At 38.9% G+C, this 27,632-nt stretch overlaps 1 protein-coding gene across 1 annotated transcript; it reads right to left on the bottom strand.

Moving 5' to 3' along the window:
* Nucleotides 1-230: 230 nt before the first annotated feature.
* On the bottom strand, nt 231-26,002 carry LOC133658136 (neutral amino acid transporter B(0)-like). Its single transcript, XM_062059783.1, has 8 exons — nt 25,385-26,002; nt 13,765-13,807; nt 13,605-13,673; nt 9,726-9,892; nt 9,294-9,527; nt 6,954-7,148; nt 6,721-6,855; nt 231-2,446 (listed from the first exon to the last, which is right to left on the bottom strand). Exons 1-8 carry the CDS (start codon nt 25,903-25,905, stop codon nt 2,215-2,217), a joined length of 1,596 nt encoding a protein of 531 aa, XP_061915767.1. The 5' UTR covers nt 25,906-26,002; the 3' UTR covers nt 231-2,214.
* Between the last annotated feature and the right edge of the window lie 1,630 nt (nt 26,003-27,632).

The following is a 27,632-nucleotide window of genomic DNA, read 5'->3' as shown; positions in this document are numbered from 1 at the left end:
TGTCAGACTGTGATGTAACTTTGTTCTGTATTGGCAATATATATATATATATATAAATATATATATAAATATAAATATAAATGATATATATATATGTATATATATATATATAAACTAGTGAAATTAGTCCTCTACCCAGGACAATTTTGTTGAAAAGCCCTGCTGTGTAGCATGACCACATTTGTGTATGTTTCCACTGTTCCTGGGAAAAAAATAAACTGCAATTCTAAGGACATTTGTGAAGAATGTGTGCACATACACTGAGCTGCCACTAGGTGGTGCAGCACATCTACAGTAGAACCTGCGGAGTACAGTATATTGGATGCCACTGCATGTCTGGCAAGTGTGTGGGTGTGGGAGGGGGATGTGCGTCCTAATTCCATGAAGCAGCCTTGCACCTGTCACCCTATATACTGTATCCTGTTCCATTGCATCATATGTATAAACAGCAGAGTATGCACATAACTACACATTCATATAGCCTACTGTAAGTAGTCTATGATAGTGAACCATATTTCCTTAAATAAAAACAAGGCTGAGGCATTGATTAGTCATAAAAAATGTATTGTTGAGAATTGTTGACAGTACCTCAAATATAAACATTCAACTTTAACGGAACCATTCAACTTAACGAAAACCCCATTTAATGGCAGCAGTGATAATGACCAGACGAACGACCTCAGTTTGTCGTATTTAAACGCTTGCGGTGTGTCATTTGGCTCGTAACCCACTTTAATATGATTTTCTACAATAAAACAGAACGCAAGATGAAAAGTAGTGCTCCCCTCCTAAGATATTAGAAAAAAAATTGAGAAAATAAATGACAGGCAAGTGGAAGCACCTTATAGACCCAAACAGACAAGTTGAAAGTTAGTCCCCGTAATTATTGTATGGGATTAAATTAAGATCTTCTTACATAACCTAAACAGCAAAAAAATATATTTGGAAATCTTCAAGCAAAAATCTTTGGATTTAGCAAAATATAAACCCTAGAACCTTTGAGGTCAATAAAGTTTCTATATTCTCACAAAGCACCAGAGTGATTTTCCAAAAGATTGTCATCCTAACATCCCCAAGTTGAGCCCTTGCTTGATAAAAATTTGTGCTTTCTAACTCATGTGCTAAAATGCTAGAGTAAAAATATGGACTAGAGATATAAATAAATATAAAAATTTCAATGGGGATTTTCTTTGTTTTTTGGTCTGAAGGAGAAAAAGAATAGTCTTCAAGTCAGAGTACAGCCTGAGGTGTTGCAGTAATAGCGCTGAGGTACTTTGCAAAGTATTGCATTTGGTGTAAGAATATAAATGTTATGTTTGGTTTTTATATACACTACCGTTCAAAAGTTTGGGGTCACCCAAACAATTTTGTGGAATAGCCTTCATTTCTAAGTACAAGAATAGACTGTTGAGTTTCAGATGAAAGTTCTCTTTTTCTGGCCATTTTGAGCGTTTAATTGACCCCACAAATGTGATGCTCCAGAAACTCAATCTGCTCAAAGGAAGGTCAGTTTTGTAGCTTCTGTCACGAGCAAAACTGTTTTCAGATGTGTGAACATGATTGCACAAGGGTTTTCTAATCATCAATCAGCCTTCTGAGCCAATGAGCAAACACATTGTACCATTAGAACACTGGAGTGATAGTTGCTGGAAATGGGCCTCTATACACCTATGTAGATATTGCACCAAAAACCAGACATTTGCAGCTAGAATAGTCATTTACCACATTAGCAATGTATAGAGTGTATTTCTTTAAAGTTAAGACTAGTTTAAAGTTATCTTCATTGAAAAGTACAGTGCTTTTCCTTCAAAAATAAGGACATTTTAATGTGACCCCAAACTTTTGAACGGTAGTGTACCTAAAACTCCCGTTTGAGAAGAAACCATAAGAAGGAGCAGTTAGGTACCCGCCACAACACACAATGTACATTAAATGAACCATTTAGATGACGTTATGGGATGAAGATGATGAAAACCTTGGCAAACTGTCCTGATGCTCATCCATCTTTGTGGCTTACCTGTCTTCAATCGCCAATAAATTACCTCGTTAGTCCTCCACGTCATTACTGTTCTGACAGCGTTGCTGCTTACAACGGTTTTGAAAAGTATCCATCATCCTCGTGCCACAACGGCTGACAAAAAGGTCCGCACTGTCCGCGTTCAGCTTCCGCGGGAGTGTTTTAACAGAACCGGGTCTAGCAGCTTTTTGTACCTTCTACATGACAGAATCTTTATCCCCGTGCGACTCAGTAGTGTTGTTGCTCGCTTCGTAACCCGGGCCGCCTGCCTTCTTCATAAGCGGCGAGTGCTCAGGGTTATCGGCGGCGTCCTTTTTGAGGTCCGTCAGCTCCGCTTCTTCCGGTTTGGACGTGCGGTCTACGAAGCACTGCAGGAGGCCGGCTCCGAAGGCGTCGCCCTCCACGTTGAGCACCGTGCATGTGCGGTCGCTGCACACAGGGGTGGGGACATACAGTAGATTTTAGGCCTGGTCTTAAGATCGCATTTCTCTGGGAACATTTTGTCTAATGTTCGGAGTCGTGTGCTTTTTATAAGAGGTGGGTAGACTAGCCAAAATTGTACTCAAGTTACTTTAAAATAATACAATGGCGGGCCGTGCGTTTCTCACCTAGGCCTTCAGTGACGTCCTACTTAGTCCGACTTCACCTCTCAAAATACTGTAACTTATGTCACCACATGGACATACTATACAGAAACACACTTGCACACTACTGTGCATTGGATCCCCTCAACAGTGTACAAAATGGTCTATTTTTCGACGCATTTAACGTTCAATAAACCGCTTCGGCAATTAAAACATATCTTATGTGGTACTGTCAAAATTAAAATAATTGTATTAACACTTCCAAAGGCTTAGTGGCCACAAGCGTGGACAGCACCTTTTAGCTCTTATTTCCAAAATTATGTACCGTATTTTTCGGAGTATAAGTCGCACCTGCCGTTAATGGAAAAAAACATATAAGTCGCACTGGAGCCCGGCCAAACTATGAAAGAAACTGACTTATAGTCCGAAAAATACGGTACACTACTGAATTGGGGTCTTATGGCCGCTTATGTGGACACTTATACGGCCATCTGGTGGTGTCAGAAGAGTATAACATACAATGGAATTTGGAAAAAAAAGTGTAAAAATAAGAATTAGCATGTCACTAAACATGAAGTACACGTTTGTTACTTATGGACTAAGTACATCATATCAAAAGATGATTCTTAGTTTTTATTCTAATTAGGGTCCAATAAGCCCAAATAGCAAAGATAAATAAAAAAAAGCATGTAAACAAACAGCTTGGGCCTTAAGAGGTTTTAAACAAATGAAACATGAAAAATAAGCCTGCCTTGTTGGCCAGGGCGAGTTGGCCTTGCGGCCCTGGCGAGGCTCATTGGCGCCCGGGGAGAGTGAGGAGGAAGTGACAGCTACAACTTTTCCACTGCCATTACGATACCGATATTAGAGCCTCGAGTATCGGCAGATGTGTGGAATGTTACAAAAGGCTCAATCAAGTAAAATTACTCCGAACAGTAGTAGGTTTGAGAAACACTAACCTTATGACAGATTTATACTTTTGAAGTGGGTGTTCATTTGTGTTTTAATTTATTAAATTAAGCGCATGACAAAGTAACTTCAATGATGCGGCCACGGTTGTTACTGGACACTTTCTAACACGCTTCTGCCTTGGGGACTTAATCTGTAAGCAATACGCAACTACAATTATTTCCATCCATCCATTGTATACCGCTTGTCCCTTACGGGGTCGCGGGGGGTGCTGGAGCCTATCTCAGCTGCAAACGGGCAGAAGGCGGGGTACACCCTGGACAAGTCACCACCTCATCACAGGGCCAACACAGATAGACAGACAACATTCACACTCACATTCACACACTAGGGCCAATTTAGTGTTGCCAATCAACCTATCCCCAGGTGCATGTCTTTGGAGGTGGGAGGAAGCCGGAGTACCCGCAGGGAACCCACGCAGTCACGGGGAGAACATGCAATCTCCACACAGAAAGATCCCGAGCCCAGAATTGAACCCAGGACCTTCGTATTGTGAGGCACACGTACTAACCCCTGTTCCACCGTGCTGCCCTGATACTTGTGTATTTTGACAAATGTGTAGTTTTTAGCAATATTTTTCAGTTAAGTAGTACCTATGTCTAGCTTGCATGCTATTGTGTGCTTAGCTGTTGTGTGGCTGCTAGCTCCTAGTAGCTTACAGAACCATGTAATAACTTCACTAAAACACAGGAAAAGACCAACCTTGTGTGCTTTTTTTTCCAGCTCTGCACAAGTAAACACGGTGCAGTGCATACTCATCTTGGAGATTTTAGATGCAAGCCGATACAATCTGATCCTTTTTTTTTTGTCGATATCTGACCTACATCCAATATCAATGTCAGCTGTAATGCTGACGGCGTGAGTCCCGGTGAAAAAATGGCAGTTTGAGTTGCAGTAAAACAAGATACCGGTAGTCAAAATGTCAAAATTAAAATAGCTAATTTTTAATAACTTGTCTGGCTAAATATTGGCAAGTGTTGAACATGTAACAATTAATTTGTGGAACATATATCAATAAAGACACTCCCTTACTCAGCATAGACTTTTATCATGTTCCCTTCATTAATGATTGACTTTAAATAAAAAGGAAATATATTGGTTTATTTATGACCACATCAATTAGAAATGGCATTGGCACACACAGTACTGCAGTACTTACTTGGCTAAAGTACTGCAGTACACTAGAGAGCATTGAGTGCACCCTGTATGTATTCTTCCGTAAAGATACACATTTATGTAATTGTATATTTTAACCTTAGATCATCTGTACAACCATCTCTGTGCTTTCCTGTTTAATTTAGAAGTCATAAATCTTTCTGTACTTTAATCTTATCAATATCCTGAGGTCATGAATCGTTGAGTACTGTGTTGATTATACTCATTGAAAGCATCATTTGAAACAAGGACAGACTTGTTTTTGGTTGTTTTAGCAAAATGTTACCCTTTACGTTGGACTATACTGGGAATTCTGTAATAGCTTTTATCCAAATTCCTATTGGGACAAGCGGAAATGACATTTTGCTACAAATATGTTAGTTTACCTCAAAGCGCTTTGAGTCAGAGGTGACAGCAACCTGACGTGATGTCACGTGCATTCCAGCAATAGCTAGCCAAGTAGGTACCGTGCAGTGGAAAAGGGGCATTATAAGAACAGCACCACACAAGACCGTGACTTGTACAGGGATTCTGCAGGTATCAGCAAATCTAATGTACTATGTGTATCTAATGCTTTTTAATGCAAATTAAACCAAATGTAATGCCCACATCCGACTGCAGATCATTATTATATGTCATCAAAATCATACAATTGTCTGTATGGACAAAATTGCAAGAATTTGACAATAATAATGTTGAATAGTTGAAAGGTTTACACTAAGTGTGGCCAAATAAAGCACTGATGTAATCATAATATATACCGTATATTTCAGAGTATAAATCGCTCCGGAGTATAAGTCGCTCCGGAGTATAAGTCGCACCGGCCGAAAATGCATAATAAAAAAGGAAAAAAAAAAAACTGTATATAAGTCGCACTGGAGAATAAGTCGCATTTTTGGAGGAAATTTATTTGATAAAACCCAACACCAAGAATAGACATTTGAAAGGCAATTTAAAATAAATAAAGAATAGTGAACAACAGGCTGAATATGAGGCATAAATAACCAACTGAGAACGTGCCTGGTATGTTAACGTAACATATTATGATAAGAGTCATTCAAATAACTATAACATATAGAACATGCTATACGTTTACCAAACAATCTGTCACTCCTAATCGCTAAATCCGATGAAATCTTATACGGCTAGTCTCTTATGTGAATGAGTTAAATAATATTATTTGATATTTTACCGGTAATGTGTTAATAATTTCACACATAAGTCACTCCTGAGTATAAGTCGCACCAAACTATGAAAAAAACTGTGACTTATAGTCCGGAAAATACGGTACTGCAGATAACTTTTTCAAACGCAAGAAACATATTTTACTGTTGTACTTTGTATTATTGTAATCGGAGGTGAATAACTTAAATTATCCGAAAGAGGTAAACAAACATCAAAATAAAATGGACTCTAAATATTCATTAGCAAAAATTGCACTTCAATAAATATTGAACATCTCAAAGTGCAGTTTTTTCCCCCCAATGGAAAAAACTGGGTCTGGTGGTTCGATTTGTTGTCTTTTTTCTTGCCAATTGCAAATGTATGAGTTTGTTTTAATGCCTCTGGACATTGTATTTAATGCTTTTTAATGCAATTTAAGAATTACATTTTCGCAAAATCCATTTATTGACCCACGGAAACTGTGTTGTATTCCTGATGAGATTTTTCAGAAGTGTACCGACGTATACCGAGTTAACACACAGTACACGTTTAGGGAGAGACAGAAATGTCATGGTCACAAGTCTATTCTGTAAAGAAATACAGTGCAGCCGGAGTTTAGCGAACCAAACTGCCAAGGAGACGCCAAAGCTTGAAAATGTAGTTTCTAAATATGTTTGTTCCCTTACTGTACGGAAAACAATATTGCGTACCGTTACACCCCATTCAGACCCTATCAGTTTTCTGATGTAAAGAAACGCTGTTGTGTTCAACACATATCGTGAAGACACTTCATTCTTGTGATGCGCTGCAATACACAAGTCGTATACTCACACAAGCCAATCGACAGCCAGGATAAGGGAGAGATCATTGGTGGGCAACCCGATAGCTTCTAGGATGATAGCGAGGGTTAACACCCCACCAGCGGGGATGCCAGCAGCTCCAACACTTGACGCCGTTGCCGTCACGCTGATGGCGCGGAAGAAGAAGAATGAGATCAACAAAGCAAACACAATTCCTGAGGTAATCACAAGGCCTCGTGTGTGTGTATGCATTGCAACACTTACAGGATGGTAATGACTTGGATGAAGTTGAGGGAGACGCCGTTTAGCTGAGCAATGAAAACAGCCGCCACGCACTGAAAGAGCGCGGCGCCGTCCATGTTGACTGTGGCGCCGATTGGGAGGATGAAGCGGCTGATTTGCTTGGAGACGCCGTTGTTTTCCTCCACGCACTTCATCATCAGCGGCAGCGTGGCGGAGCTGAGTTGGACGGGAGAGAAATCGGATAATAAAACAAAAATGTCAATCAACACCACCCTGGTTTACTGGTTGTCCAGTAACATTTTAAAAAGACTTCTTCAGTAGCGGTGTTCCTCTGGGCTCTATCCTCTATCTCTACCTCTAATTAGACCAAGCGTCTTTTCTTGTCGTTCTTGCCAGTCCCGCGTCCCAAAGTGTCCCAACTTGTTGGATTATATATCAGCCGTCTACTTTCCAAGTGAGAGTCATGATTTATGATCTAGAACAGGGGTGTCCAAACTTTTTCCACGGAAAAATTGATAAAAAATGATATTTTTCATTTTCAAACCTTAACAAAATATATGGTTTTTTTTTTTTAACATTTAGGGCTCCCGGGGACCATAAAGGGTCTCATTTATTAAAATAGAAAAAATAAGTGAAATTATTATTATTATTTTTTTTAACGCTTACAGTAAATCTGTATATCAACTTCAGGTTGATATAAAGTAAAAAAAAAACAAAAAAAAAGGTTTTATGCCTTTTCTGTCAAAGACAACTTTGTTTTTTATAGTAAAACTGAAATATGCAGTATTTAGTAATTAGAGCCCTAAAAGATCAATAATGCAGGACACCATTGATTTTAATTCTTTAATATTTTTGAGCAATCACAGTGAAATGTTAAATAAAATCCTACTAAATATATTTGGGATCCAAAAGGTCCCCCACTCATAAAGTGATACATTTTTATTAGTTTTTTTTTAACTTTTAACTCTTAAATTACGAGATCAACTTCAGATATATCTGTCAATTTTACGTTTGAACTATTATTTTGTTTGTATTATGCTCTTTTGTCAAATAAAACTTTGATGTTTTTTTATGGCAACCACACAATATATGCAATATATTTTCCACATAAAACATTTTAAAGTGATATGTTTTAACTAATAATTCATTATAACATAGATTTTTAGTCTTTTTTTTTTTTAGCAATGGCAAAAAAAAGAAAAATAAAGACAAAAGAAAAAAAAACAGCCTGCATGGCAGCTTTGTGTCAATATTGCAACTTTTTCTTGTTAGAGTTCACCTCATTCCACTTTTTTAAAATGTTTTTTAACATTTTTGCAATATCATAAATTTTGCAATTTTTGCAGAATGTGTGGCGGGTCGGTAAACAATTAGCTGTGGGCCGCACTTTGGACACCCCTGATCTAGAATAAACTTCCAAGGAGCAGGGAAGCGAGGAAACAGTAGACCACCCGATGATGTAAACATAGGGACACACAGTAGTGATCTCGTGTCATGCATCCGGCAGTGGAGGCTCCTCTATGGGGTCTTGGGGCACTAGGAGGTTAACCCCTTTACTACTGTTATTCCCAGGTGGCCCTTGACAAAGGCCTAGTACCTGACTTCCCCCTAGCCAGGGATACGCCGAACATCTCAACGGCGGAGCAGGCGGAAGACGGTAGATGTATGAACCACCACAACGGCTGCGATGGCGGAAGAATGTACCCCCACATCCATGTGGGCCCAGTTATGGGGAAATAACAACCCAAGACCTCAACGGTGGAACAGGCGGAGGATGACTGCTAACCCTATGGAGCGTCACAACGGCTGGGATGACGGATGAAGGCTGCATCAGAAAAGGGTCCCCAGTCGTCTTGGACTCCATGCCACTGGACCCTGACCTGGATCTGTCAAGGATCGTGTGGTGACTGTCTGTGCACCAGTCTCCCCACGTTAAACAAAGTCACGCACAGGCATCCTCCATAAAGGAATACCCCCCTACCAGGGGGATCGTCATACTCGCTTCGAGTGACCGCCGATGATGATAAAGGTTTGTGTGCATTAGCGCGTATGTGTGCATTAGCGCGTATATTACCAAAATCACTAATGCTTGGTTAATATTCAAGTCAACAAATGTAAATAAGAGTATTGTTGCCGATTTTTGAATGGCCATTTATTGGACTTTATGGGAGGAATATAGGCTCAGTTGAAAGCGGACTTATTTACCTTAATTTAATTTAATTTACAATGCATTAAAAAAAATACATCAGTCATGTCTTTCATAATGATTGTGAACGATAGGCAAAATTCCCAAAAAGTGCAGTTCCCCTTTAACCTCACTACATCACTGAATTCTGGAGTGGGCGTGTGCACTTTGAATACCTGGAGGCCGTTCCAAAAGCTGTGGCCAGAGCTGTGAATATCCCCCACAAGAACTTGTATGGATTCTTCCTCGTGAAGATCAAGTAGATGGCGGGCAATACGATGCCGCCGTGGATGAGGTGTCCGACAATGCAGCAAGCAATGTATTTCCCCAAGCTGGCAAACAGCTTATCGACTTCGTCCATCTCCACAATCTTGCCAGCAACAAGGAACATGATACCTACAGGGGCATACCTGGAGAAAGAGGGTCACAAAAGGCATTATGTAACCATAACCCTTTTTATTCAAGAGAGCAGCTAAAAAAAACCGGCCAAGCGGAGACAGGGGAGTATAATCCTGCAGCCAGCATGTGCGTTTGTTATTACTTGCTGCATGTCATTAACTGTAAAAATGACAAAGTACTAGAAATAGTACAGCTCCTTTCTTCCGTACCACATGATCCAGGAGACCAGCACCATGGTGGCTTCGTTGAAGGAGTTGAAAAACTTAATCAAGATCTCGCCTTCCTCCCCCAACTTCCTCAATGCCACGCCAAACACGATGGCAAACACCACCAGGCCCAGAATATTCATGCCGTCCTGGTCTGTTCCAAAGGGAACCTAAATAAACAGATAAGGATGCAACGATTATTGTCTGAGTAATAATCACGGTTTCCCTATTATTATACATAGATTAATTTTATAACAAAAAATTATTAAGTCACAGATATAACTTGAGATTTTGATGCGTTATTTATTACTGTCGGAAATAACACTAATCAAATAACATTGTGACATTACAAAACAATTTAAACAAAAAATATTCTTCCTTTCTTGCAATTGAAAGTAACCTCTGCCCTGTAAACATCCTGATGTTATGTTAGTGTTTTACACTTGCTATATTAACTTACAATGCCTATAACACAGACATGAAGAAGCAATCTATATTGTTAAAATAGTCATTGAATGAACTGAGTACCTGTTACTGACTTAATGCTAAGCTATTGATTGTAAGTGACGCCTTTATATTTGACTTTCTACCAACTCAATTCTTCATATACATACATTTATATATATACATACTACATACATATATATATATATATACTACATACATATATGTATATATACATAAATATACAATATAAATACACACACACACATATCTGTAGTAGTACATATATATCTGTAGTAGTGTGAGAATGAAAGAAATTGACTATATATATATATGGTATATAGTCTATGGTCTATATATGTTGTATGTATTACATATATACATACAGTACATATACACACACACACTTATACACCCATATATATATATATATGTATATATATATATACACACACATATATATATATATATATATATATACACACACACACACACATATACATATATATATATATATATATATATATATATATATATATATATATATATATATATATATATATATATATATATATATATATATATATATATACACACACACACACACACACACATATATATGTTGTAATGTGAGAAAGAAACAAATTGACTCAATTCTCAATTATTTATATATATATATATATATATATATATATATATATATATATATATATATATATATATATATATATATATATATATATTTTTTTTTTTCTTTTTACACATACATACATATATATATATTTTTTGTCTTGTGTCCACAATTTTTTTCTTCTTCCTATTCCCTTCTGCTCCGTGCCGGCTCCACCGAACACTAAATATATCCGAACAATAATAACACAAATAAGGCAACAAGAGAAGTATGATAAACATCTTGAACTTATTGAAAAAAAGATACCCATGTCTTTATGTAAATTATAACTGACTCAACTATTTATTACCGAAAGAGAACTGTTGTATTTAGAATTAATTTATGTAAATTGTGTTACAAATCAAGAACAGGAAGTGAGCAAAAGTGTTTGTAGTTGCTATGAAGTGGAAAGGGGTATGATTAAATAAGCTTTGCTTCTACCTACTCCTTTTCGGACATGTTAAGAGAAACTATGTGAAATATGTGATGTACCATGATGTATGATGCATCATGTTGAAATTGTGTACATGTTCAAAATAAACTTGAATCAACCAACACTTCTCTTTTGTAAAGTACATTTGTACAGCAGATATGGGCATCTACATCAACAATATTATTTGCCTGAGCAGCTGGACAGGACAGATTTTTTAATATTTATTTTAAATAACTTGGGACGTCCTGCAGGCTAGATCGTGGACGCCGTCGGGCCGTAGTTTGGGGAACCCAGTATAGGGCCCCATTTACACTGCAAACCCTATCTGATTTTTTTGCCGTAAAGTCACACAGATCAGGATTTTTTTGACAGTCGAAACGCTCCAAAGTGCTTCAAATCTGAATGTTTCACATCAGATTCAGGCCACATCAGGAGGTACTCAAAATCCGAATGGAATCTGATCTTTTCAAATGTGACTTCGGTCTAAATGGCAATGCGACCTGAATGCGACTTTTTTGTCATCTTTGGGCGAGCTACATTATTCGTGTGCGCAGGGAAAGACGCAGTCAGCCAGCAGAAGTGAATACTTCATCATAACATCCGTTTTTGGTGAGCAAAGTCTTTATTAATTATTCAACGGCCGAATTTTCGGTGCATCACTAGTCAAGAAATAGTGATTGTTGAAGGACGGGAATTGACGCTTACATGTTACGTACATTGCGTAAGTGGTTTACGTAAGTGAGTTGAAAAATAAAGCTAACGTAGATCCACTCTGATGTACATGTTGCCTCTACTTAACAGCCATAAAAAGATTAGAACCCTACCAAATATATTGTACTATATACAGTATATCCATTCCATTACTGACAATATGACCTGGTCCCTACACACCGGAGCTTTTGTAAAAAAAGCTCAGCAGCGCATGCACTTTTTGTGTCGGATGAAAAAAGCACAGCTCCCTCCCCCCATTCTCACCACATTCTACAGAGGCACTATAGAGAGCCTACTGACCAACTGCATTTCTGCCTGGACTGGAGCCTGCAGTGCCTCAGACTGGAAGTCTCTGCAGAGAGTGGTGAGGACGGCGGAAAAGATTATCAGGATTCCTCTTCCTCCTATCCAGGAGATCGCAAAAAGCCGCTGCCTGACCAGGGCTCAGAAAATCTGCAGAGACTCCTCCCACCCCCACCAAGGACTGTTTTCACTGCTGGACTCTAAAAAGAGGTTCCGCAGCCTCCGTAGCAGAACCTCCAGGTTCTGTAACAGCTTCTTCCCTCAGGCCGTAAGACTCTAGAACGCATCATAATAATCCCCTCAATTCCCCCCAAAAATGGATTAACTCGCTGGAATATAAAGACAATATAACATACATCTATAAACCTAGATGCATATGCAAAAGTGCAATATATTTATCTGTACAGTAATCTATTTATTTATATCTGCACCTTATTGATTTTTTATCCTGCACTACAACAAGCTAATGCAACGAAATTTCGTTCTTATCTGTACTGTAAAGTTAAAATTTGAATGACAATAAAAAAGTGTAAGTCTAAGTCTATTCATACATTATATTACTTTTCATGTAAAAAAACACTCATTTTTAAAGTGTGACGACTTATTTTATTTTGTAGTAGTAGTGTCTGTCTTCCTTGTTCATTTACAGAATCCGGTCAAATTCCTTTGTTTTCACTTTTCGAACTGCGCTTGCAAGTGACATTGAGGCCACAATGGGGCCACATTGGGGCCTGTGCGCGTTTATACTGGAGTCTGATAAAGATCACATTTTGATTATGGTGTAAACAGTCAGCTGGAAAAATCTGATTTGGGCCACTTTGGTCTGCAGTGGAAACGTAGTCTTAGACCCTTTAGCCTGAACTTTCTTTTGGCAGGTTTTGCAAATGGGTGAGCAATCGTCTTCAATGACTCCCTGGTAATGTTTTAGGTACCCGACATGTTTTGATTGATTGATTGAAACTTTTATTAGTAGATTGCACAGTACAGTACATATTCCGTACAATTGACCACCAAATGGTAACACCCGTAACACGTTTTTCAACTTGTTTTAAGTCGGGGTCCACGATAATCAATTAATGTTCCTACACTGCCCACTTCAGTTTTTTATTGGGTGGGAAGAGTTCACTGCTTTTTTCCTGCTGCCATTTGTAAGCTGATGTAGCATACTAGTGTGTCTCTGGATAGGGGCGTATAAGCATGTGCACCTTGGTGTGACTTGGCAGGTCGTACCGAAAATAAAGCACCAACATAATGTCCGGTGGTTAATCGTAGCATCTCTATAAACAGTCAGGACACAGGTGCCATCACAGGTCCACTTTACCTTCTCCACTGTGATGTTGGGGAGGCCATTTGTGCCATTGGTTTTCACTAGCTTGTAGCTGGTTGCGTACTGTAAAGAGAAAGCATATCTTTAAAACTGGAAAGCACATGGAAAATACTTCCTTTCTTATTCAAAAAGTGTAAAAAGATGCAGCACTGACTGACTGGAAGGCAGCAGACACCAGGTTGGAAGGGAAGATGTTTCTGCGAAGAAAAGAAAATAATCAAGAACACGTACGCATCACATGAGATGGGTAAACAAATTCCCAGCTGCTTATGATTTGGAGTAATATGTCAATCTCAAGGCCTAAAAGAACAATTTTATAAATAGCGATAAACCGGCCCACGGAGCAAGAATGATAACCAGTGTTGACATTACCATCATCAGGGTAGTACGCATAGGTATCGGATTGATGCTAGCGTGACACGATCAGCATTTGTAATGTGGTCTTGTTCAAAAATATTGTATAATAGGGCTAGGTACCTTTCGCATTTGATACGTTATCTATTCCCAGTGCCTGGGAATCGATACAGGTGCTCAACAGTGCCAATTTACGGTACCTTTGTGTGTGAATAGATTAAAAATGCATTTAAATAATAAAATATAATTTTTAATTTAACATTTAAACATTGAGCTGATAATAACTGTGATGTCCAGTTGTTATATATTGTTTCTTTACACCACTGAGTCTCATTTGCAAGTAGTACACTTTGCTTAGTTGTGTTGCCTAGACATGAAGGAGTCTTTGCCATTTAGCTCAATGTGCCAGTCTAGGCTTTTGTTGAGCCCGAAAAGTTTTTATATTGTAGCTCAATGTGCCAGTCTAGGCTTTTGTTGAGCCCGAAAAGTTTTTATATTGTAAGTATTGTACTTTTTACACACCAACTGTTTGATTGTAACATGCATCTTAGCTGTAGTTGTAGCTAATGCTAATCACTAGCATGTATATGGCACAGCCAATGTAAATTAGCCACTGAGCTAGCGCATTTTGAAAAGTGGATATGTACTGTGGACGGCGTGGCAAGGTTGGGAAAGTGGTCGTGCCAGCACCTGAGGGTTCGTGGTTCGATCCACACCTACTACAAACCTCTTTGAGCAAGACACTTCACCCTTGCTCCTGATGGGTCGTGGTTAGAGCCTTGCATGGCAGCTCCCGCCATCAGTGTGTGAATGTGTGTGTGTGTGGTAAGAGTGTCAAAGCGCTTTGAGTACCTTGAAGGTAAAAAAGCACTATACAAGTATAACCCATTTACCATACATTCAAGCGTTTTGTATCAGGCAGGCTTGCTGTCTGTCCGGCTGTGTCTACTATGAGTGGTGCATGAGTGCTTGTTTGCAGAGTCTGAAACAGGACGTGACGTCACGTGCAACAAAAGATATCAAAATTTGGTACGGTTTGATTTTACGTGAATCGATACCCTTTAGTACTGATGGAATTCGGTCGTTATCTATAAAAGTAAAAGTTAAAGTGCCAATTTCGCCACACCCAGTGTGGCGAAATTATTCTCTGCATTTGACCCATCATCCTTGATCACCCCCTGGGAGGTGAGGGGAGCTGTGGGCAGTTATAATCAGTTTTGAGGATTTAACCCCTAATTCCAGCCCTTGATGCTGAGTGCCAAGCAGGGAGTTAATGGGTCCCATTTTTATAGTGTTTGGTATGACTCGGCCGGGGTTTAAACTCACAACCTACTGATTTCAGGGCGGACACTCTAACCCATCCCTACTTTTATGTATTTATATATGGTTTACAAAGTTAGTTCATACGTTATTGGACACAGGAGGGTCTTTCGACGCAAAAAGCCAGAGGATTTGAATTAAGAGCCAATATTAGTTTTTTACTTACATAGCACTGTTGACTTTATTTGCCTCAAAAACAATGAATTGTGTGAATCTATTTGAGTTTTGGCCCCTGGATTTAGAACAAAACATAACCTAAGTGATTGATAAGGCCTTGGAAAGGAGTCAAAACTCTCCTGGCATCCATACCATGAAAAGACACTACTAAGGCATAAGAGACGCCCTATTATCATCAACGTTATCTGTGAATTATATTTATATAGCGCTTTTCTCTAGTGACTTAAAGCGCTTTACATAGTGAAACACATTATCTAAGTTACATTTAAACTAGTGTGGGTGGCACTGGGAGCAGGTGGGTAAAGTGTCTTGCCCAAGGACACAACGGCAGTGACTCGGATGGTGGAAGCGGGGATTGAACCTGGAACCCTCAAGTTGCTGGCATGGCCGCTCTACCTACCGAGCCACGCCGTATAAATACCGGATAGAATTGAACTATAAATCCCCCGTTTCCCTAAATCTGACCTCACTTCTGTGGTACACACACCATACTGCATACTACAAGTACAAGTTAACTACACTGTGACGCTACCTAGAATTAATCCCATGTGTCTCAGAAGCCTCCACCCTCCTCCTACTCTCTGCTCTTAGTAATGGATTTAGAGTAATAAGGCATTAAGTTCACACGCTCGGCTCCTTTTATTTTATTTTTCAACGCAAAGGCTACAGACGCATCCGGATTAAGCGGTCATGTGCCTGTGTGACAGGACAGCGTGCAGCGCCATGACCAGCTGATAAGGTTTTAGTTCAAATGGATTATTTGGAAATGTTGAAAATTTCAAAAATAGTAAAATTATGAGGGAAAAAAAAGGTAGTAAAGAATAAAACTGATTTTATTTCTCATGCAGGTTCTATTTCTCATGCAGGGTCTCTGCCGGTTTCATCAAGTCAAATTTAAGATTTTTAAAGACTTTTTAGGACCAGGGACGGCGTGGCGAAGTTGGTAGAGTGGCTGTGCCAGCAATCGGAGGGTTGCTGGTTACTGGGGTTCAATCCCCACCTTCTACCATCCTAGTCACGTCCGTTGTGTCCTTGGGCAAGACACTTCACCCTTGCTCCTGATGGGTGCTGGTTAGCGCCTTGCATGGTAGCTCCCGCCATCAGTGTGTGAATGTGTGTGTGAATGGGTGAATGTGGAAATAGTGTCAAAGCGCTTTGAGTACCTTGAAGGTAGAAAAGCGCTATACAAGTATAACCCATTTATTTATATTTACCAATTTTTAAAGACCATTTTACATCCATACGGACACAAATGTATAAAGACATAAAGGGAAATTAGAGTGCCAGAATGAATGGTACGGTCGTATATCAATTCATTCACTTTTAGTGTATTTTATTCCATTCACTTTCACCGCAATGTTTACAAAAGCTTCCCTCCTTGGTGGCTCCAGATTCGGGCCCTAAACACTATATGTTTCCATCCACCGGCTTCTAGCAAGCATTAAACAGATTTTCCTGGAGCCACAAATCATTGAACTTGCACTTACCCATCTTATTCAAGTCATTTGGCTTTGCTGTGGGCTTTTGTTAAGTTTTCTCCACTGCTTTGCTAAGCTGTGACAACACACAGCTGCGCGCGTACAGCACACTAGCTGGTGGTGCTTGTCGAATTCAGAGCGGGCAGCACAGGTAGCCTACTTTAATTCCGTTTTAGCGTCCTCAAAAATCGAACCGTTTAAAAGCATGACTGAAGTTTATGCTGGTTTTTAATAAAAGTAATGTTAATACGTTTGTAAGACCTTTCTAAATCGTTTAAGACCTTTTGTGAAATTTTAGACATTTTCAGGCCTTAAATTCTAACTGTTGGATTTAAGACTTTTTAGACATTTGTTAAGACTCCGTGGATACTCTGTCATAATGTAAAATTTTTATCATAATGTGCACTTAGTTTTTTTTATAAAATTTTGAGTTTTTTTTTTTACATGTTCTGAAGGCCTTTATTCTACCTAAAATTTGAAAATGTCTGGCTTTATAGTGAATTTTTCAAACATTTTTTACTTAAAATATTAGCACTTTCTCATACAACTGGTTAGGACTTCATTTGTCAAAACAAATATATATTTTGCTCAAAATACCGTACTAATTTTATTCTCAAAAGATGTGAATATTTTCCTCATTTTATTAGGACAATTTTTTGTTTTTTTTAAATAGAAGATGTTTGCTCATAATAGATTTTACTTGTATAGCGATTTTCTACATTCAAAGTACACAAAGCACTCTGACACTATGACCACATTCACCAACTGATGACGCAGCAACTGGGGGTTCAGTATCTTGCTCAAGGATACTTTCACATGGTCACAGGGGGAATAAGAATCTAACCCGTAACCTTCAGGGGAGGATTCCACAAAGACGACTATATTTTTCTAAATTTGATTATTGTTAAAATGTTAAGCACCTTTGTCGAAAAAATTATTCTCAGTATTATGATTTTATACTAGTTAAATTTTATTATTTTTGTTATGTGGTTTGGACTTAATGTGCCAAGAAAATGGGCATTTATGGAAAACAATTATTTTCTTGCACAAAATACTTTTATTCTTGTAAAATGTGAATATTTTTCTTATATTATTAGGACTTAAAAGACTTATAAAGGCTCAGTTTTTCCATACATAGAAAGTATACCGTATATAGTAAGTATATACATTTATACATTTACTTGCAGAAATGTTTAAGCTTTTGGCTCATATGAGGACTTTATTTGCAAAAAATGTGAACATTTTAGCTCAAAATAATAAACCGTACAATTTAAAATGTGAATATTTTCCCTCTTAATATTAAGACTTTAACTGAGAAAAATGTTTGCTTATAATATTAGTACTATATTCAAGTAGAATGTGAATATTATCCTCATAATATTAGGATTGTTTTTTGCAAAAACATTTTTGCTCATAAAATTAGGGCTTTTATTTGCAAAAACTTGATTTTTTTTCCCTCAAAATATCACAACTTTATTGTCGTAAAATGTGATTATTTTCCTCACATTATTAGGACTTAACTTGCAAAAAATGTGAAACTTGTGGCCCATATTTTTAGGACATTTACGCAAAAAAGTTAAAAATGTTTTGCTAACTAACAAAATATGGATATTTTAAATAACTGGGATTTTTTTAATTATAATATTAGTACTACAGGTAGAATGTGAATGTAGTAGAATGTGAATATTATCCTTATAATACGAAGGCTTAAAAAAAAAAAGTGAACATGTTTAAATCATATCATTGGAGCTTTATTCGCAAACACTTGAACATTTTTGCTCAAAATATTATATTATTTTTGTAAAATGTGAATAGTTTCCACATAATTATGAAAAATGTAAAAACTTTTAATCATAGTATTAGGACGTTTTTTGCAAACATTAGTACATTTTTGCTCAAAATATTAAGAAGTTATCCATGTAAAATGTGAATAGTTTCCACATATTTAGGTCTTTATTTGCAAAAAAACCAAAATGTATGCACATAATATGAGGAATGTGAATACTTCCTCATTAATATTAAGACTATTCGAAAAAAAATAACATTTTTGCTCAAAATATCAGGACTTGTTGTCGTTACATTAGGCTTCAGTTATTGTAAAACTTACATCTTTCATAATTTTGCCACACAACATTTTCCCTCAAAATATTACAATGTTATTCTAATTAAAACATTTTTCAGGTATTATTTGAAATTGTACTAAGTACAATTACAACATTTATCTCGGTTCATTTACTATAGGGTATAGTCAAGGACTGGAGAAGGAGCCAAGAAAAGTCAACACACTTGTGTTAAAAAAACAAAAAAAACAGCGAGCGGGCCCTAAAACCTTTTTTCAATGGTTTTGGGTTTACGCTTTGTTGAGCACCAGTTTTTCCCACATGGGGTTCATATTGTCAAAGAAAGAAATCAGTGGGGGGGGCAGGGGGTTGGGGGGGCAGGGGGGTGGCGGTTTGTAAGCGGGGGTGTTTTACCGTGTGCTTTTGTAAAGTTTTGGTTTTTTTCTTCCTTTGGAATATGCAATTTATAAAAAAATTTTTTTTTAAATATTAATATAAATTAAATATTGCCATGAAAGTTGAATAATCGAAGGATGTCTAAATAAGAAATGGGTCATTCAACCTGGATAGCGGCAAACTTGAACACACTCAACAGATATCATAACGTCATTAAAGCTCAACTTTAAGCATTCACGCAGGGCACCGGCATTTTAGAACAGGAATGATGGGATAGAAGGTAAAAACATAATACATTTACCTGTAGCAACAAAGGAGAAAGTTATGTACACGTTTCACTTTTGCATTTTGTTGCATGAACTGTTGCATACCCTTGGTAGTAGATGGAAACAGAAGTCACAAGTTTTTAAAGACATAGGGAGACTTAACAACAAGGAGATACACTCATAATAATAAATTATTGTTATTATTATGAGTGCATCGTATTATCCACTGACATTAATCCTATAAGTGTGTCAACTAATCTGTACTTTAAACTCTGAAGCAAAGGGAAACTTGACATATTTATAATGAATTCTATTGAAGTGAATAATGACAGGCTATATGATTATTTAAATTCATATTATGGCCACTTCTTATTAAACTTGTTGGCACTTTTTTGCGATTATTTTTCCCCCCACAAAAAACTACTTATCTAGGGATGTTTATCTATGTTAGTCCCATCTTTAAAAGAAAAAAATAAGGTTTTTACCTGTTTTACATTGCTGGGTTCAATCAAATCCATGCAATTGAAACCTTGAATAAGTTGTTTTTTAGTGCACGTAAACATACCAAGTGTGTGTATGGCGTGACAACTTTGGATTTAGGGTGGGATAGGGTAGGGCTGGACCGATAAAACGATATCAATATATATGACGCACTTTGGGTGTTGTTAGCTAATGACACAGATTTAGATATTGTAGTTAGCATTAGCTGTCATTGAATGTCTATTCTAGCATGACAACAAGACTGCAAATTGTTTGCTGCCTGCGCGTACGTGTTGATAAGACCGGGTGAGTGTCCGCCGTAAACACCAATCACTTCTGGCTGGTTAAAAATGTATTACATAAACCTATTCATTGTGAATTATACAAACGATTATAAAACAAAAGTGTTCTGTTAAACCACTAATGTTTAATTAAGCTACCCGGTGCTGTTTTTGTTGTGTTTTTTTGCTTAGAATTGTGTTTACATTGATTAAGTGTTTTGTGTTTACATTTCGTTTCCTTTCTGTAGAGGGGTTTATAATCAGAGAAAGGTTATATTTGAAATTAAAATGTTGGGTTTATAATCAGAGGAACGTTACATTTGAAATTAAAATGTTAACATTTAATATATTTTTATCCTGGTCCGTATTTTCCATAAGTCATAAAAAATATCAATAACAATATAAAAAAACTTTACAGTTTTCAGCCTTATCGGCCAGCCCTAGAATAGAGGGAGTCATGGGGGCCAATAATTTGTTGCTCTGCCCCTGGTAATAAGTCATCAAGTACTACAAAAATATTATATTATTACAAAACTGTAGGGCAGTGGTTCTTAACTTGGGTTCGATCGAACCCTAGGGGTTCGGTGAGTCTGCCTCAGGGGTTCGGCGGAGGTCAAAACACACCCGACTCATCGTGTAAATAAAAACTTCTCCCTATCGGCGTATTACGGATATGGCAACAGCAGAAGTCAGACTGATTTGCAGGTGTGTAATTTGTTGTGAGTTTATGCACTGTGTTGGTTTTGTTGTTTGAACAAGGTGATGTTCATGCACGGTTCATTTTGTGCACCAGTAAAAAAACATGGTAACACTTTAGTATGGGGAACCCTAACCCTCTAACCCTGGCCCTAACCCTAACCCTAACCAAATAACTCTAAATTAAGTCTTTGTTACTTAAAATATGTTCCCCTAGTGTCCAAAAAACTCTAAATTAAGTCTTTTTTACTTAGAATATGTTCCCCATACTAAAGTGTTACCAAAAACATAACTTTGTCTTGAATTAAAAAATTTTTTTTTTTTTTTTTTCACTAAAGAAGGGTTCGGTGACTGCGCATATGAAACTGGTGGGGTTCGGTACCTCCAACAAGGTTAAGAACCACTGCTGTAGGGTATTCATTTATACAACTAACTTTGAGTACAGCTGTGATAGTGAGTTGAGTTGAGTTTGAGTTTTATTTCGAACATGCATGCAGACAACATGATACATCACAATTTCCAGTTTCTCTATTCAACATGTTCGAAAAGGAGTAGGAAGAAGCAGAGCTTATCCTACCCCTTTTCCTTTACATAGCAGTTGCTAAAACTTTTGTTCACTTCCTGTTCTCAATTTATTCACAATATATTCCATAAGTAATAACAATAACAATAAATAAATTATGGTAACACTTTAGAATGGGGAACATGTTCTAAGTAACAAATACTCAATTTTGGAGTTATTTGGACACTAGGGGAACGTATTCTAAGTAACAAAGACTTAATTTTGGAGTTATTTGGACGCTAGGGGAACATATTCTAAGTAACACAGACTTAATTTAGAGTTATTTGGTTAGGGTTAGAGAGTTAGTTGTATAATAAGGCCATGCAGAATAAACCATTAATAAGTACTTAATTACGAGCCAATATGTTACTAATTTGCATGTTAATAAACAACTAATGTTGCCCACACTAATAAACAATAATCGGCGAAGTAAGTTATATTTCATATGATGAGATGAGTAAGATTATCTTGAAAATGAATGGTAGGATGAGATAAATTCAGAATGTTTATCACAGTTCTTCTTTTTTGTACTTTGTAAACACTTAAGTTTGAAGAGTTTCTTGAAGTGGATCATATTAGTACATTCTTTGATTTCTTTGCTTAATCCATTCCATAATTTAAAGGCCTACTGAAACCCACTACTACCGACCACGCAGTCTGATAAGTTTATATATCAATGATGAAATCTTAACATTGCAACACATGCCAATACGGCCGGGTTAGATTAGTAAAGTGCAATTTTAAATTTCCCGCGAAATATCCTGCTGAAAACGTCTCGGTATGATGACGTTTGCGCGTGACATCACGGATTGTAGCGGACATTTTGAGACACCATTGTGGCCAGCTATTAAGTCGTCTGTTTTCATCGCAAAATTCCACAGTATTCTGGACATCTGTGTTGGTGAATCTTTTGCAATTTGTTTAATGAACAATGAAGACAGCAAAGAAGAAAGCTGTAGGTGGGATCGGTGTATTAGCGGCCGGCTGCAGCAACACAACCAGGAGGACTTTGAGTTGGATAGCAGACGTGCTACCGTGAGTACGCAGCTTTGGCTTCCAAACATTTGATCGCTTGCCCGTACGTGCGTGCCGCTATGTGCATGTCACGTACGTAACTTTGGGGAAATATATGTGCTGTATGAACTTTACACAGGTGAACGGTACTTTGGGCTGTGGGATTGAGTTTTTTCTGCAGGTGTTTGAGTTGTATTGGCGGGTTATATGGACGGGAGGGGGGAGGTGTTTGTTATGCGGATTAATTTGTGGCATATTAAATACACGCCTGGTTGTGTTGTGGCTAACAGAGTATATATATGTCTTGTGTTTATTTACTGTTTTAGTCATTCCCAGCTGAATATCAGGTCCCACCCGCCTCTCACAGCATCTTCCCTATCTGAATCGCTTCCACTGCCCTCTACTCCTTCACTCTCACTTTCCTCATCCACAAATCTTTCATCCTCGCTCAAATGAATGGGGTAATCGTCGCTTTCTCGGTCCGAATCGCTCTCGCTGCTTATGGCCATGATTGTAAACAATGTGCAGATGTGAGGAGCTCCACAACCTGTGACGTCACGCTACTTCCGGTACAGGCAAGGCTTTTTTATCAGCGACCAAAAGTTGCGAACTTTATCGTCGATGTTCTCTACTAAATCCTTTAGGCAAAAATATGGCAATATCGCGAAATAATCAAGTATGACACATAGAATGGACCTGCTATCCCCGTTTAAATAAGAAAATCTCATTTCAGTAGGCCTTTAATTCCACACACTGATATACTGTAGGTTGATTGGCAGCACTAAATTGGCCCTAGTGTGTGAATGTTGTCTGTCTATCTGTTGGCCCTGCAATAAGGTGGCGACTTGTCCAGGGTGTGTCCCGCCTTCCGCCCGAATGCAGCTGAGATAGGCTCCAGCACCCCCCGCCACCCCGAAAGGGACAAGCGGTAGAAAATGGATGGATACTGATATACTGAAGTTGTGCGTGCGTACAAATGTTTTAAATTACATTTTCTCTTAAGATGATATTTCTCCTCTTTTGTTAAGAAGAATTGTTGTACATTCTTGGGCAGCAGGTTAGTTTGCTTTGCACATATGAACAAATTCAAGCTAAACACGGCTTTGTTAGTGTAGGCCAGGGGTCGGCAACCCGCGGCTCCGGAGCCGCATGCGGCTCCTTGACCACTCTGATGCGGCTCAGCTACATACATGCCGACCCCCCCGATTTTCCCAGGAGATTTATGGATCTCAGTGTCCCTCATAGATTACTCCCAGGGAAAAAATAATCCTATTTACACTCTAATTACTAAATAAAGGGCGTGCCCTAATTGCACTGCAGTAATTGTCCTCTATAGCATTTACATACAGCGTGCCAGTCCAGCCACATGTTGTTATTACTTGCACACACAGGAGACAGCAAAGCATACTTACTCATCAGCCACACAGCTTACACTGACGGTAGCCGTATCAAACAACTTTAACATTGTTACGTTACAAATATGCGCCACACTGTGAACCCACACCAAAGAAAAATGAAAAACACATTTCTGGAGAACATCCCACCGTAACACAACACAACCATTACTCAGAATCCCATGCAGCCCTAACTCTTCCGGTCTACATTATACACCCCCGCTACCACCAAATCCCCCCACACATCAACCCCCCCCCCCTCTCCGTGCGTTGGTTGAGCGGAAGAGTTAGGGCTGCATGGGATTCTGGGTATTGGTACCGTCAGTGTAAGATGTGTGGCTGCTGAGTTAGTACGCCTTGCTGTCACTTACGTGAGCAAGCTGAAATTGCATTCTACGTGTGGTCGAGCAGGTACACTGTTAGGGCAGACTGTAGCGGGCGCCAAATGCAGTGTCATCACGCTCTGATATTCGGGAGTCTCCCAGGAAAAATGAGAGGGTTGGCAAGCATGACGCTATCAAGTGCCATTCATTCAAAACTCGCGGGCTGCACTAACATCAAATTTCCACATTAAAGTGCGTGCCGGTGCGTGTGTCGGAGACCCCTGGTTAACATAGCACAAAGCATTTAAGCTTTGTATGCGTGTTTTTCATTTTAAATTAAAATTTTTTTTTGTGGCTCCCATTACTTTCTTTAATTTGTGAAACTTGCCAAAATGGCTCTTTGTGAGTGGTAAAGGTTGCCGACCCCTGGTGTAAGCGTTTAACAAGGCACCTCAGTTCCTGTTCTGACGTCAGCATAGGTGTGTAACTGGGCTGTGCCAACGTGCATGTGGTAATGTTTCATCATTTTTTACACATCACGTGTGTAAAAAAATAAATAAAGTGACTTATGTTGTTTATTTCACCATATTAAACGTAGAGACGACTTGTGTCCAATGACCCCCTCGCCCCCAGCTGGTTAATTTAGCTCTCCAGACAAGCTGAGATGATGATGCAACTGCTGTTATTATTGCGTCTACGAGCGACGAGAGACTTGAAAGACGCTTATAGTTGTGTGCCATCTCAAGTTATCATTACGTATATGTATTGTTGCATTTGAACAATTGCATTGTTGATAATAAAGGTAAAGTACTGGTATTGTTTATTATCAATAGCACTATTTCTATTGGTATTCATATTGCTCCATTTTTAGTGTAATAATGCTCATTGTCAAAAAAATAAAAAATAAATAGTTGTGTGCCATGTGGCTTCTGGTCACTACCACGCTGGGCTAAAGGAAGCGATTAAGACTCACCTGATCAAATCTAAAAAGGAGTCTATGACCTCTTTGGACTCAGGCACGCTGTCGTCCACGTCGGCCAGTGTGGGCTTGGTCATGGCCACCGAGCCCGGGTTGATGATGAAGGCCATCACCACCCCGATGGTCGAGGCTATGAGCGTGGTGACCAGGAAGAAGAGCATTGCCCATCCGCCTAACTTCCCCAGGGCTTTTGGGTCTATGCTGGCCGCTCCGGACACTAAACTGCACACCACCAGGGGGATGATGATCATCTTCAGCAGGCGGATGAGCAGCTCGCCGGGGAAGCCGATGTAGATGACCTGGGTGCGGGTCAGCGCCACGTTACGCACGCCGAGCCCGATGAAGACGCCGATGATAACGCCGACGACGGTGAGAATGACCAGTAAATTGGCGGCCACTATTCGCTTCACGCGGCGGGAAAGAGGCTCCGGGTTGCTGCGGCTGGCGTGGGACGGTCCGTTGGCTAAGGGGTCCTCCCCGTTGGACGTCTTGACTTCCTCTAACTTGTCGGCCATTGTTTTTTTTTTAAAATGTCGTTCCGGTAGAGTTCCGACGGAAAGTGTCAGCACGAGGACCGCGCTCGTGAGTAGGAACCATAGACATATATAAAGGCTAGATGACTCACCCGCGCTGCTGGCCGATGGAGACCGACGTTGCCACATGGCGGCCATCTTGCGTCGGGCAGCACGCCCACTCATAACATGAATGTCTATGGTGCATGTACTATTGAAATAACCATAGCTTGCTCAATTTTCAACCGATTTTCAAACGGGTTGGTTTGTTATAAACGTCAGAGATGTAGTTATGATACTGCATACTTATAATGGACTTTCATATGAAAATAATATTAAGCAGATAGGTAAAGCAATAGCTATACACACACACACACACACAGTATTTATATTACACATTTACCGAGATATTTTTTATATATAAAAAAAAATATATATATATATAAATAAATAAATACAATTCCATTTATTTTATTATATTGTTAATATTTATGTTATTTTATAATACATTTTAAAATTTAAATATATTTACATTTTATATATAAAAATCTGTCTCATGTTGCCACTCTGTAAGCTAAGAGTTGTTAATTTAGCAATGCCTTAGCTTGAATGACAGGGACACAACTAATGACAATAGCATAGATATTCACACCTTTATCAGAAGAACCAAACCAACATAAAATTATCTCACAGACAGTAGGTCCTGGCCAGTTCTGTCTCATTTATCACAAATATTTTGACATTAAATCTTCATATCGTCCCATTCCTAACCAATACCTTCCATAACCTGAAACTTTCTAGAAACCCATGAAGGTCTGTGATTGGTTTTGTATTTAGGTTCTGGATTTGGAAACAAATCCAGAACCTTTGAAATGCGTTACCACTACACAGCACGGTGCGCTGAGTTCCTGTAGTCGAAAAAAGCCCAAGAACAACTTGGTGTGGTGTGGAGGGGATGTAGGAAGCAGGGGCAGGTGGGGAGAGATGGGGCTTCAAGGTTCAAGGTTATTTTATTTTGTCTTGGAGACAAGGACCAGCTGCACACAATACAATACAGTACAACACAAAACCAATAAGACACACGGTGCACACACAGTTGGAGCTAATGCCCTTTGAAAAGGACTGCTTTGGTGAGCTTCTGTCTCATGTTGCCACTCTGTAAGCTCAGAGTATTGATTTTTGCAATGTGGTGCAGCCTTAGCTTGAAAAACAGGGACACAACTAATGTTACCAGCGTATGGTGGTGACTGTCAATGCCATACTGTGTGTCGCCGATGTGCTCCCCGAGCAAAAACACATCCTCTGAACCTATCCTCTTCCGCACAATGTAGAGGACCTCTAGCAGTTTGATGGGCTGTGATCGTCTGGAATCTGCTGATGCCTGGCGAATGACCCACTCTGCTGCCCTGACGACCCTCACCGTGCCTTCAGACGGAATCACCAGGCCTCCATTGTTTCTTAGAGTCAGCAGGTGGTAGCTCTTGTCATATACTGACATTGGATGCATGACCATCCATTGTCATGCACACCACCCTTATCTGACGATGATGCAGCTCTTCTAATGCATGCTCTACCAAGACTTTCTGTGTTTCTGGTGTGAGGGACTTGGTCAAATAATACGCAATTGGAGCTTTCCAATAACCTTGAAGCCCAACCACCATAAACACAAGAGCCTCGGAAGCAATGTCAGTCTCATTCAATCGATCCCCCATGTCCACAAATCCAGACAT

This window comes from Entelurus aequoreus, linkage group LG10 (genome assembly GCF_033978785.1).
Source record: "Entelurus aequoreus isolate RoL-2023_Sb linkage group LG10, RoL_Eaeq_v1.1, whole genome shotgun sequence".
Lineage (NCBI taxonomy): Eukaryota > Metazoa > Chordata > Actinopteri > Syngnathiformes > Syngnathidae > Entelurus > Entelurus aequoreus.
Note: the sequence above shows the minus strand (reverse complement) of the source record. Positions and strands in the feature narration are given on the sequence as shown.